This window comes from Struthio camelus, chromosome 12 (assembly GCF_040807025.1).
Source record: "Struthio camelus isolate bStrCam1 chromosome 12, bStrCam1.hap1, whole genome shotgun sequence".
Classification (NCBI taxonomy): domain Eukaryota; kingdom Metazoa; phylum Chordata; class Aves; order Struthioniformes; family Struthionidae; genus Struthio; species Struthio camelus.
In genome coordinates, this window is record NC_090953.1 from 335,878 (window position 1) to 348,240 (window position 12,363).

General features: G+C 45.6%; 2 protein-coding genes across 5 annotated transcripts in view; one reads left to right on the plus strand and one right to left on the minus strand.

The window, feature by feature from the left end:
• The window catches only part of MAP1A (microtubule associated protein 1A), a 71,191-nt gene that overhangs the window by 55,219 nt on the left and 3,609 nt on the right, over positions 1–12,363 (plus strand). For all 4 annotated transcript variants that reach the window (XM_068957825.1, XM_068957829.1, XM_068957826.1 and 1 more), the window contains 2 exons: positions 606–9,447; positions 11,392–11,624. In XM_068957825.1, coding sequence (XP_068813926.1) covers positions 606–9,447; positions 11,392–11,624 — 9,075 coding nt within the window. The remainder of the gene's footprint in view (positions 1–605; positions 9,448–11,391; positions 11,625–12,363) is intronic.
• PPIP5K1 (diphosphoinositol pentakisphosphate kinase 1) overlaps positions 11,675–12,363 on the minus strand; it is a 65,115-nt gene continuing 64,426 nt past the window's right edge. Inside the window, exon 32 of the mRNA XM_068957836.1 lies at positions 11,675–12,240. Within this exon, the coding sequence (XP_068813937.1) occupies positions 12,188–12,240 (53 nt within the window). The 3' untranslated portion in view covers positions 11,675–12,187. The remainder of the gene's footprint in view (positions 12,241–12,363) is intronic.

Sequence of the window (12,363 nt, forward strand, 5' to 3'; positions counted from 1 at the left end):
ACGTATGTAGTATATCTTCAACCTAGTATATGTCAGAGATGGGGCCCTGACTTTTTAAAGTAGGGTCCCAGAAAGAAAATGAATCTGAAGAGAAGAGAAAGTTCCATGGGACTAAAACTGCACTAAGTGCCATATGAGTGTTCACTGGGCAATAAGTGAGGGTCATCAGTCAGATAAGTTTAGGCAATGATGCTTAGCATTCAAAAGGGTGTCTCGGGGTTGGAATTCATAGATCAAGAAGAAACAGCTCCTTTTGTACCCAAGCTAGGGACCTGATATCCCAGGTTAAATAGGGAGAAGTCAGGAAAGAGGACAAGATGGCTTCTGCTTTTGTTTTCTTTCTTGAGGCCTTGTCACACTGCGTTCCCAATAGTCAAGAAGCATAACAGCCCATCAGCATTAAGCATTTCAAGAGAGCAGACATGGTCCCATGCATCTACTTGCAATAGGCTTTTTGAATCTTTTCATCTGTCCTCAGTGCTTCTTGTCAGTAAAGTGCTCATGGAGCCTTCAGTATTTTTGCGTTAACTGGACATGTTTTTAAAAGAGCTGCGTTGGTCTGAGAGCACTGTTTGACCTTGATTTCTCTGTGCCTGTTTCAATAGGTCACCCAGATTCTTAGCAACACTGATTCAGATACCAAGGCCTCCCTTACTGTGTCGTGTTTGGGAGAAGGAGACTGGAGCAACCTTGGACATCCTCAATTTCAGGAAATTATTAATCTGAAACTGAATCCTGATCCAGTTCTGCCAGAAATGGATGGGGTGTCTGAGTTTGCAGAATATGTCTCTGAGACAGTTGATGTGCCATCGCCATTTGATCTCCTAGAGCCGCCCACCTCAGGGGGCTTTTTGAAGCTTTCTAAGCCCTGCTGCTACATATTTCCTGGTGGAAGAGGTGACTCTGCTCTCTTTGCTGTCAATGGGTTTAACATCCTAGTGGATGGTGGCTCTGAGAGGAAATCTTGTTTCTGGAAGCTAGTGAGGCACCTGGATAGGATTGACTCTATTCTCCTGACCCACATCGGTGCAGACAACCTACCTGGTATCAATGGGCTGCTGCAAAGGAAAGTTGCTGAGCAAGAGGAGGAACAATCCCAGGGCTCCACCAACTACAGTGACTGGATGAAGAACCTCATTTCTCCTGAGCTGGGTGTGGTTTTTTTTAATGTTCCTGAAAAACTGAAAATGCCTGAATCGTCCATGAAAGTAAAGCGGAGCATCGAAGAAGCTTGTCTGACGCTGCAGTATCTCAACAGACTTGGCATTAAATCAGAGCCTCTGTACAGGGTGGTGAGCAATACCATTGAACCTATTACACTTTTCCACAAAATGGGAGTAGGTAAGCTGGACATGTATATACTGAATCCTGTCAAGGACAGTAAGGAAATGCAGTTTCTAATGCAGAAGTGGGCTGGCAATAGTAAAGCAAAGACTGGCATAATTCTTGCAAGTGGGAAAGAAGGTGAAATTTCTGTTCCCTATCTCACATCTATCACAGCCCTAGTGGTGTGGCTGCCAGCTAGCCCAACAGAGAAAATTGTAAGGGTTTTGTTTCCTGGAAATGCTCCTCAAAATAAGATACTGGAGGGTCTTGAGAAACTCAAGCACCTGGATTTTCTGAGGTACCCGGTAGCTACTCAGAAAGATATCTCCTCTGGAATGCCTCCACCTGTGCTGAAGCAGACCAAAATTAAACAACGAACTGACAGTAAAGAGAGTCTTAAATCTTCCCCTAAACCATCTGTGACAAAGCAAGCTAAGAAAGAAGAGGCAGCTGAGGAAGGGATTAAGGAGGTAAAACCAGAGGTCATAAAGGATGCTAAAACCGAGAAAAAGGTTAAAGAGCAGGCTGAGAAAGTTCTTGAGAAACCTATAAAACCTGAAAAGATAAAGACAGAATCAAGTGATTCTCTCAAAGCTGAGAAAAGAAAACTAACAAAAGACAAGGTTGGCAAAAAGCATCTCAAAGAGAAAGTATCTAAACTAGAGGAGAAGAAAGACAAAGAAAAGAAAGAGATTAAGAAGGAGAAAAAGGACTTAAAAAAAGATGATGGAAAGAAAGATGAAAAAAAAGACTCAAAGAAAGAAGACAAAAAGAAAGAAACTAAACCAGAGCCAAAAAAAATGTCTAAACCAGACTTAAAACCATTTACTCCAGAAGTAAGAAAAACATTATACAAGGCAAAAGTTCCAGGCCGAATCAAAACTGAGAAGAGCAAAGTCAAACCTGAAAAGGAAGTACCTACTGAGCTGAAGACATCACCAATGCAGAAGACACCTGTACAGATGGAGCCAGGAGTGACTTCCATGGCTGAACAGAGATTAGTCCTGTCTTCGCCAGAAGACCTTACTAAGGACTTTGAGGAACTGAAGCATGAAGAGAAATGGGGCCTGCAGGTGACTCAAGAAAAGGCTGATATTGACATTAGCGATATGGTTATGAGAGCACCTGAAGCAGAAATAAAAGTGTCCCCTGACATGATTGCTCAGAGTCACCTTGAAGCTGAGCTGGTTTTGAAAATGAGCATTTCTGATGAGGGAATAACTACTACTGATATGGAAAAAGAATCAGCAGTAGAGGAAAAGGCAGTTCACCAGCTAGAACTGAGAGCAGGCCAAGTTGAAAAAATAGAGGCTGAAGGAACAGCAATGGGATACTGCAAGGGAAAAGCTGAGCAGGACAAGGAAGTTCAGCTGTTGCCAGACAGACAACATGTACCATCACACACAGACCTAATGGCAAAAGTTATTCAGTCAACAGTGTTCAGAGAGGAAGAAAAGGAGGAAGAGGAGAAAATCTGTTTGGATACAAAACAGAAGGAAGCAGAAACAAAGACTTGTGAAAAGTATATTGAGGGGACAGAGGTGCAGGAGGAGGGTGAGAAGGAAAAGCGAGAGGATGTGATAGAAAAGGCAGAACTGGAAGAAAAGGAAGAACAGTATGTGAAGGCAGAGAAGCCAGAAAAGAATAAAGATTTCTATGAGCTGAATCAGGATGAGAGGGAGGACAAAATATTTACCACTAAAGAAAAGGAAAAAGAATTTAGTGAAGTGGGTGAGAAAAACAAATCACTAGCAAAGGAGGTAACAAAAGAAGAGTCATATCTGAGCAGTCTGCCAGTCCCACCAGGAGCCACAGCAGAACATGTTTCATACATCCAAGATGAAACTATCCCAGGCTACTCAGAAACAGAGCAGACCATTTCTGATGAAGAAATACATGATGAACAGGAAGAGAGAATCCCACACTTGAAATATGATGTCAATGCATACGACATTTCTGTTCCTGACCACCCAGGCTCTTTTGAAGCAATACAAGGAATACAGGCCATGCCTGCTTCTGACCTTGCAGCCAAGGGCTATGCTGGCCAGGAGTCTGAAATCCTAGCATATCCTACAAACATTGTGGCAGCACCCCTAGCCGAGGAAGAACATATATCTTCTGCTACTTCCATTACAGAATGTGATAAGCTTTCGTCTTTTGCAACTTCAGTAGCAGAAGATCAATCTGTTGCATCTATAACAGCACCGCAAACAGAAGAGACTGGCAAAAGCTCTTTACTTCTAGACACGGTAAACAGCATTCCCTCATCACGGACTGAAGCAACCCAAGGTCTGGACTATGTTCCCTCTGCTGGCACAATCTCTCCCACATCTTCCTTAGAGGAAGACAAATGCTTTAAATCTCCACCTCCTGAAGATTTCCATGCGCTTGCAGAAGGAGAGAGAAAACTAGAAGCTCAAAAAAGGGATCTTCATGAAGAGGCAGAAGAAGAAGAGGAAGAAGAAGAAGGGACTCCAAATATTGAAATGCCTGAGAAACTCAAAGGTCATTACAGCGCCCCACTGTTTGCTCACCAAGGACATCCTGACAGTGTTTTAGCCAATGCCCCTGCAGAAGTGACGCAGACTTCAGGTCTGCCATTATCCACTGAAGAAACGACATTTTCCCAGGTTGACTCTGTCTCTGTAGAGGCTGAAGAACGATGCATGAGTCCTGATGACAGTACTGTCAAAATGGCCTCTCCCACCCAGTCTGGCCCCACTAGTGCGGGACATACACCTTTCCACCAGTCTCCAGTAGAGGAAAAGCTAGAAACAGTAGATTCAGAGCTATTTGAAAAACAAACAGATGCTGCTGCCAATAAATTGGAAGGGCAAACTGTTGTGGCAAAAGGAGTCAAGAGTGAAATTGAACCTCTCAGAGAAGATGAGGTGTCTGCAGCTAAAAATAGACATGAAAAGGAAGTGCCTGGCCCTGCACAACACAAGCTGGACTTGGGCAGTGGCATTCCAGTATCTCCTGGGGAGGAGGTGCAGGAAGCACCCGTAGGAAAGGAGGAGCTGCCCTGGCTCTCCTACCACAAACAGGACACAGTAGTGATAGGGGAGGAGGAGGAGCTTTCCACACCGGCACATCCCAGCACAGATGTGTTTTCAGAGCCAGAAAAAGAGCTCGGAACTAAAACCATAATGGAAGGTTTGATGGGATTTTCACAACATTTGTCCGTTCAACAAGTCTCTGCTACAGAAATGTCTCTAGGAAATGTGGACACTCCACAGTCCATAAACCAAAGCAAATCTGAAAGCGATAAATCTTCACAAATTTCCCCAGATGACACCAAATCACTTTCTTTTACAGAAGAAAGTCTTGGTAAAGAAAAATCTCCAGATATTTCTATTAAGGAAACGGCTACTGAAGAAGGGAAAATGCTCTGTTTCACAGAAGACACCTCAGAAGAAAAATCTTCTCATGTTTCCATTAAAGACATTTCTCCAGAAGATACCAAATCCATTTCTCTTACTGAGGAGAGTCCCAGCAAGGAAATCTCTTCAGACATTTTTGTTAAAGGAATTTCTCCAGAAGATATCAACTCCCTTAGTTTCACAGAAGAGATATCTGCTAAAGAAAAAACTATGACTGATTTTACTGACAAATTCCCGTCAGGAGCTGCCAAGTCCATGCTTTTCACAGAGCAGAGCCCAGCTACATGTGAAAAAGCCCTGAAAATTTCTGCTGAAGAGCTCATTCAAGAAGTGTCAAAATCTATTCCTTGCCCAGAAAGTAGCTCACTTAAAGACATATCACCCAGAGTTACTTCAACTGAAGAAATGTCTCCAGATGATAGACGTTTGTTTTCTTTAACAGAAAAGGGCCCATCTAAGGAAAAAACTGCAGGATTGCTCTCTCAGGAAATATCTCAAGATGTGAAGGGCTTACACTTTACAAAAGCTAGCCCAATTCAAGATGAAACATCTTTGTGCATTGCTACTGAAGATGCAAAATCTTCCAGGTTTGAGGAAGCTAAAGAAGAAAAATCTCCAGAAATGGAAGATTTTTATGTGAAAGATTTGAGTTCTGAGAAGAAAGTGTGGTTCCCAGAGGAGGTGGAGGAGATCCCTGTTCAGGGAAGTCGACAGAGGTATAATAAGGAGAGAGAGAGCACTTTCTTGGACGAGATAACAGAATATGAAATGAAATCCCTTCCTAAAATGGGAGAGGAGATTTTGTCTCCTGCAGCGCCTGGCAGTCGTACCTGGGGAAGAGTAGAGAGTGACGCTTGGGGCTCTGCATTTGAGTATCTTCAGGAAGGAAGAGACACAGGAAGAGCAGGGCTGTTCACCAGTGAGGAGGAGGATCTCCGGCATGCTGAAGACAAATCTGTGCTGCTGCAAGCAGAAGCAGAACATTTCAAAATGGAATCATGTGACTACAAAGAAGACACACTGAAGGGTGCCAAACCTCCAGCAGAAATAAATAAAGTGGAAATACTTCCTGCTGACATCACTTTCCCAGAAAAAACAAAAGTGGACAGTCCACCTCTGTCTTCTAAGTATATCTCTGGTGAAGAACATCAGGCCAAAGCATTAGTTGGAGACAAAGAAAGGGAAGAATTGTTACTGACATCTAAACAAGATTTCTCCTACCTAGGTGATGATGAGAATGCTGTCTTGGGTATCTATGTGAAGTCACTAGACCAAGCACTGACAGCATCTCCCCTGTCTATATTGGCTAGCACTCTAGAAAAGGAGACTGACACAAAACTAGAACCAGAGAGGCCTTACAAGACAAATCAGGAGGAAGTCCCAAAGAAGGATACGGAGAAGAAATCAGATGCCATTGTTCCGTATCAGGAAATAAACTCTAAATACAAGCCAGATAGAAAGCAAGAGGATGACTGTAAATCCACCAAGGCTCCTCCTGAGTCTGGAGAAAGCAAAGAGCAGACACTAGCAGCATCTTCTCTGTTGCACTCTGCAAGACCAGCCGAATATGAATATGTAGCATCTTCCCCAGAAGAAAGTGCTGCAGGGTCAGGTCAGAGTGCACGGAGTTCTCCTCTAGAACAAGACTCTCCTCAGAAAAGCAGTGCTGCTGTGGGTCGTGCTGAGGCTGTTGGTTCTGCCAGCCAAGCAGCATATCCTCCAGAATCCTATTCCAGAAGCCCCTCTGAACCTCAGTCCTATGACGAAGAGGTCTGCAGACCCAGGGGTGATGACAGTTACTCAAGATCTGAGCAAGAAGAAAGAGAACCAACTCCCTACCCTGATGAAAGAAGTTTCCAGTATGCTGACATCTATGAGAAGATAATTGTGTCTGGAGCTGGACTCTCTCCCTTCACATCCAAAGGTGCAGACAGCCCAGGTCAAACTGACATGTTGCCAACAACAGCAGCGCTGGTCTCTCAAAAAGATCAATTTTATCATGTCTCTGCTAAGGAAGAAGAGTCCTGTCTTTATACCTCTGCCGAGAAGGAGCTGTCATCTCCAGCGTCCCCTAAAGATAAATCAGGTTCATCCTTTGAGTATGCAGACATCCATGAAAGATACTTGCCCTTGCCCGAAATAGATAAGCCCAGGATACCCAAAGTTCAGGAAAAACTGGTGTCCTCTGCTTTGCCAGAAGAACTGGGCTCTTCTCCACACCCATCATCTCTAAGCACAGCATTTGCTTCTCCTACAGACATGACTGACCCATTTCATCAAGAAAAATCAACTGCGTATATTGATGCTGCTTGTCCAGATGAGAACATCATTTTGACTAGCCAGGAGCAGAGATCTCTGTCCCCAAAAGCCCAAAGCCCACAGCCCAAAGAAACACACTATGAGAAAGCAGGGCAAGGTGAAGAAAGCGTGAGTGATTCAGAATTAGAAAAAGGTGCTAAGGAGAAATCTGAAAAGGACTCTAAACTGCCTGGCCCTGTCAAAGCTGCAGGCACTGTCTATGCACACATCTCAGTAACAGAGAAGTTTCAAGTGCCAGCACCACCTCCCCAAAACAAGCGTCAGGAGTCCATTTCACCCACTTCCACTGCCTCGTCACCTTCTGATCCAGGGTGGAAAGAGGAATATGGAATTAGGAAAACTGCATCAGCCACAGTTGTGGAGACATACGTTGCTGGTTATGGTGACCTGCCAGACACAGGCACAGATAAGCAAGCGTCAGAAATGTATCATTTAAGCCAAGATTCTTTGCAAAAGAGAGAGGATGCTGAAAAATCCACAAAGGAATCACAGTTATGTGTAACAGATTATCCAAGGACAGAGATGGTCTCTGAGCGCTATGAGAAAGCCATGCACTTGAAATCTGTTTCTGAAAAACAGAACCAGGAACACAGAAAAGGTCCAACAGTAGAGGGCAGAGTGATGGATAGCTCTTCTGGATTTGAATGCTCTCTGCTAGGAAAGAGTGAGACATCTAGTGTGTTCACACATCAACAATCCTTATCAAGCCATTTAGGGGACAGATCTCTTACTTTGAAGGTTCCTTGTGCTTTGCTGTCAGACAGGGGGAAGAAAGATGAGTACTTGGAGGTTTCTGAGAAAACTGGCAGTCTCGATTCTTCTTTTACTAAATTGTCACCACTGAGTCCATATGAAGAAGATAAATCGTTCTCTAAAGCTATGGAAAGAGAGTCTGCACCTCAACAGCAGCTGAAAGATGACTCTTCCAGCCTGTCAGAGGAACCTTCATCTGAAGCTACCACTCCTGTGATACCAAGCACAGCAGAAAGTTTCTATTCCCACATGCTTTCTGTATACACAGGTGCAGGAGCAGACCCAGGTACCAGGAGTCTTTGGGATGTGTCTCCACAGATTCCAGATAAGGCTGTGAAAACACATTCAGCTGAAGCCAAAGACTTTGTATTTGCTGAAGAACATGGTTCTGCATTCACTTGTGGCATGGATGACAGCACTCTGCCATGCAGAAATGAGAGCCAGGGTTCACTGCCCACACCATTCTCTGCAGAGAAACAACAGCAAGCCTGTGCAGTCAGTCCAGAGCAGAAGTCATCATTTACAGAACAGCTGATGACACTGACATCTCTCCCTGACATGTTGACAACATTTCCTCCTCGTCAGCATGACGATGAAACCACAGCCAATGGTCCAACAGAAGTGAGCACAAGTCTGCAAGCTTTCCAAAGCACACACCATGCAGCAGAGGCAAAAGATGAAAAAACATATCCTGATTCTGACAGCAGCTTTTCTCCATGCATAGGCAAAGAGGACACAGAAAGGCAGAGCCGTCCTGCCTCTCTGATGTCCCCTAAACACAGTTTCCAGCCCTTTTTCCCAGATGTGCAGAGGAGTGGAAGAAGAGAAGACCATGGAGATGCTTCCCATGAGATGGAGCCATATTTAGGAGGCAGTTCTGACTATGGACAGAAATTTTCCTCATGTGAATACAGGCACAGGAAGGGAGAGCTCTCGCCTTCATTCATCAACCCAAGTCCTCATGAGCTCTCTGAAGACAGTGACCTCTCACAAGAGGAAGGTCATCCATCAGTGCAAGGGCGAGCACCCCACACTGGTAGTAGCCCTGTGCAAAGTGCGACAGTGGAGGAAACCCCTCCAACATCAGTGAGTGATTCTGGAACCTCCCAGTCAGACTCTGATGTCCCACCTGAGACGGAAGAATGTCCGTCCATCACAGCAGATGCCAACATGGACTCGGATGAAGATGCCGATTTCCTCCCGGTGGACAAAGCTGTTGGGAATGCTCATCATGCCAGTACAAGGTCCAGCCATGATCCTCAACCTGTTCCAATGGTAGATCCCCATCCCCATCCTCCTCACCCAGATGTCTGCATGGTAGATCCTGAAATGTTGGCAAACGAGCAAAGCGCAAGCAGAACTGATAAGATTTCCAAAAAGGACATGAAGGAAAAGAACAAAGGTGTGAGGAAGCCTTTGAGCAAACCCAAATCATCGTCTCCTGTCCGAAAAGTAGATGTCAAAGGGAAGCGGTCACCCACTCCTGTGAAACAGCCATCAGACAAATCTCCAAAATCTGCCACTGCCAAAAAAGAAAGAGATGGAGGCGAAAAGCCAAAATCACGCAGTGTGTTGGTGCAGCCTCCTCACACAGAGGATGAGTTGTCCCGGAGTAGTCACAGCAATCCTGGCAAGAGCCTTGTTAATGGCATCAAAACAAACCCTGGTAAGAAAGAGTTCCTTAGGCGTGTGTTTTTCTCCTTATGTATGTTCAACATGGAAAAAAAGCACTGAGTGGAATATAGCAGAACAGTGAGTAAGACTTCCTAGTCAGACACAAAAGGTTATAAGTAGGGAGAGGTGGTATTTAGAGCTGGGTGCTGTTGAAGAGATGTCAGGAAGTGGAGGGACAAAAATGTGTGTATGTTTTAAGAAGTGGTGAAAACCTTTCAGTCTGTGAGTGAGGTAAATGCATTGCACAGGACAGAGATAATGCTCTTATTTTAGAGTAACAGGTGCCTACCATGGTCAGGTATTTCCCTTCCTCTGACATGTTAAGTGGAGCTGGGATGGGGACAGCCTCCATGACTGAGTACCACACGACAGGACAGTGGTCTTTTTGCAGCTCTTTCTGTAAGGACCTGAACAGGCAGTCTGACAGCCTTGAAGACTGTGGTCTTCTCTTGTTCCTAAACAAAAAATACGTGAAAGAGGGAGTCAGCCTCAAGTGTCTGTACAGCCCATGGTCTCCTTTCTAAGTGGTCACACAGAGACCAGTGAGCTACCGGCATCATCCTATTGCATGATATTAGTATTAGATGGTACATTACCACATCAGCCCCAGGTCAGTGCCCACAGTGTCAGGCACTTCACAGATGCAGGGGAAATAGTAATGCTTTGCTCCAGAACACTAATGTTGAGTGCAAGGCAAAAGTCAGCAGGCAGGTAGGGCCAGGGAGCACCAAGGAAGCTGGAACGCCACTGCTGATGTGCTGTGGTCTCGGCAGATGCCCATTGCAAGCGGTGTGGTAAAGTCAGGGCATAGGAGGAGAAGGAACAGGCAGTTCCTCTTGATCAATAGCTGCTGAAGAGAAGGTGACCTGAAGACAGCCTGTGTGCATATTGCAAATATAACATGGGTAAGGGCAGATGATGACACTGACACCAAGGCAGATGAGAGGCTGAGCAGATGATGAAGGTCTGCTTGCTCAGTGTGGTGGTGAGTGACCTGAAGGCAGTGGAGGGCGCAATGAAGTGGTCACACTGCCAGGCCAAGGAAGGCTCTGCAATAGCATAGGGGCTGACCAGGGGCTGAGCCAGCTGATGTCTGCGAATAGCTGAGAGAGAGACATGGTACAGTCAAGCGAGTGCCTGCTATTAGCAGAGTGTCTCAGCAGCATTGCGCAGAAAGGATGGGCAAGATGAAGCGCCTGGATACGTGACCCTGAAGGGAAGCTGTATCTTTGAGGCAAAGACATAAGATGGAGGCTTTGTGCACAGAGCGGTGGTCTGTGTTGCCCAAGTCAGCCTTGGGCTGAGGACTCGCCATAAGACTGGCTGACACAGGCAGAGCTTTTTGTCTGTGTAGCAGATAGGCAGCACAATGAGTTGTCCATGCTGGTAGCTAATGGCTTTATGCTGATAGCAGGAACTAACCAGGGATAGTACATGGAAGGAAAAAGGGAACAGAGGTCTCTGTGATTCCACAGATAACAGGAGGCAGGAGGGAGGGCAGAGTCGTGTGTTCGTGTTCGTGTGTGTGTGTGGGGTGTGTGTGTGTGTGTGTGTGCGCGCGCGTGCGCGCATGCATGCGTGCATGCGTGCACCACTGCGTATAACAGCACTTGTTTGGGTATCTCTAATCTATAACAATGCTGCAGAAGTTAATAATAGGGATTTTTTTAATTCTTTTCTTCAGGAAAGGCTTCAGAGCCTGGAGCTGTCCGGTCCCACCCCAATCACTAGAACTCCCTTTCTCTCCCAAAAGCTGTGACAGCACTGGCCCCAGAAATCCACTCAGTTCACCTCTGCATAGCAGAGCCTGGACAAATCTTTTAACTTAGTCTCTGAGGTAGCAGGAAAAAAACCTTTCAGAATTCCAACTTGTTCAAGGCTCTTTCCAGAAAGGTTTTTAATGATAGCTTCTGCTTTCTTTTTTTTTTTTCCAAAGCTTCCAATAGTCCTAAGAGCGGTTTGTCTGTGCCCATGGGTCCGCCTGTCTATGTCGACTTGGCATACATCCCCAATCACTGCAGTGGAAAGAACACAGATCTGGAGTTCTTCAAGCGGATTCGAGCATCATACTATGTCGTGAGTGGGAATGATGCAGCCAATGGTGAGCCGAGCCGTGCAGTGTTGGACGCACTCCTAGAAGGGAAGTCTCAGTGGGGCGAGAACCTGCAGGTAGGCCATGGAAGTGCCAAGGTACTCCTTGCGTCACAAGTGCTGGGGAGAAGGTGCATGTCAGACACATACCCAAAGGAAGAACACTAAGTGGAACCAAATGGGACTGGGAATGTCCTGCTCTGCAATGCTAGAAGAGTAGCTGTTTGGTGTTTCTGCTCTGATGGGCGTCTCATTTGTACTCGTAAGGAGGGAAGAGGACAACACCCTCAGACTGATGAGAATGGAAGCAGATGTGTTCTCCTTTCCACATCCTTCTGAGGGGGAAAGCAGTTAGAGATCACTCACTCATCTGCTGTAGGATTAGCCTAGCCTCAAGCAAAAACAAGCCCACGCACAGCCTGAATTATCATCGTGGTGCCCCAGGCCCTGCCTGGCATTGTTGCCAGCCTGGCTTGCTAAAACTCTGTCTGATAACAACTTTTTATTAGTGACTTTAAATCAGAGTGTTCTTACACATATTTCCCGCTTAGTCAGGTCTGCAGGAGATCCTGGTGGGCGCTGTTTCTGAAGACAGGTACAAGGAAGTTTGTATCTTTCTTCAGTTGCAGCAGTCTCAGATTTCAAGGACCCTGAGTTGCACTTTGGGCCAGCACTGCATTAGAGAACCTGACATCTGAAAGACATTAAATAGAACACGCAGCACCAAGGGGACAGTGTTCCAAAACTGATAGGAAATTTTAGCCTCAGGTCCTATGGGCATTGTTTATCACTGCAGTTGTTCTCAATCACCCTTGCT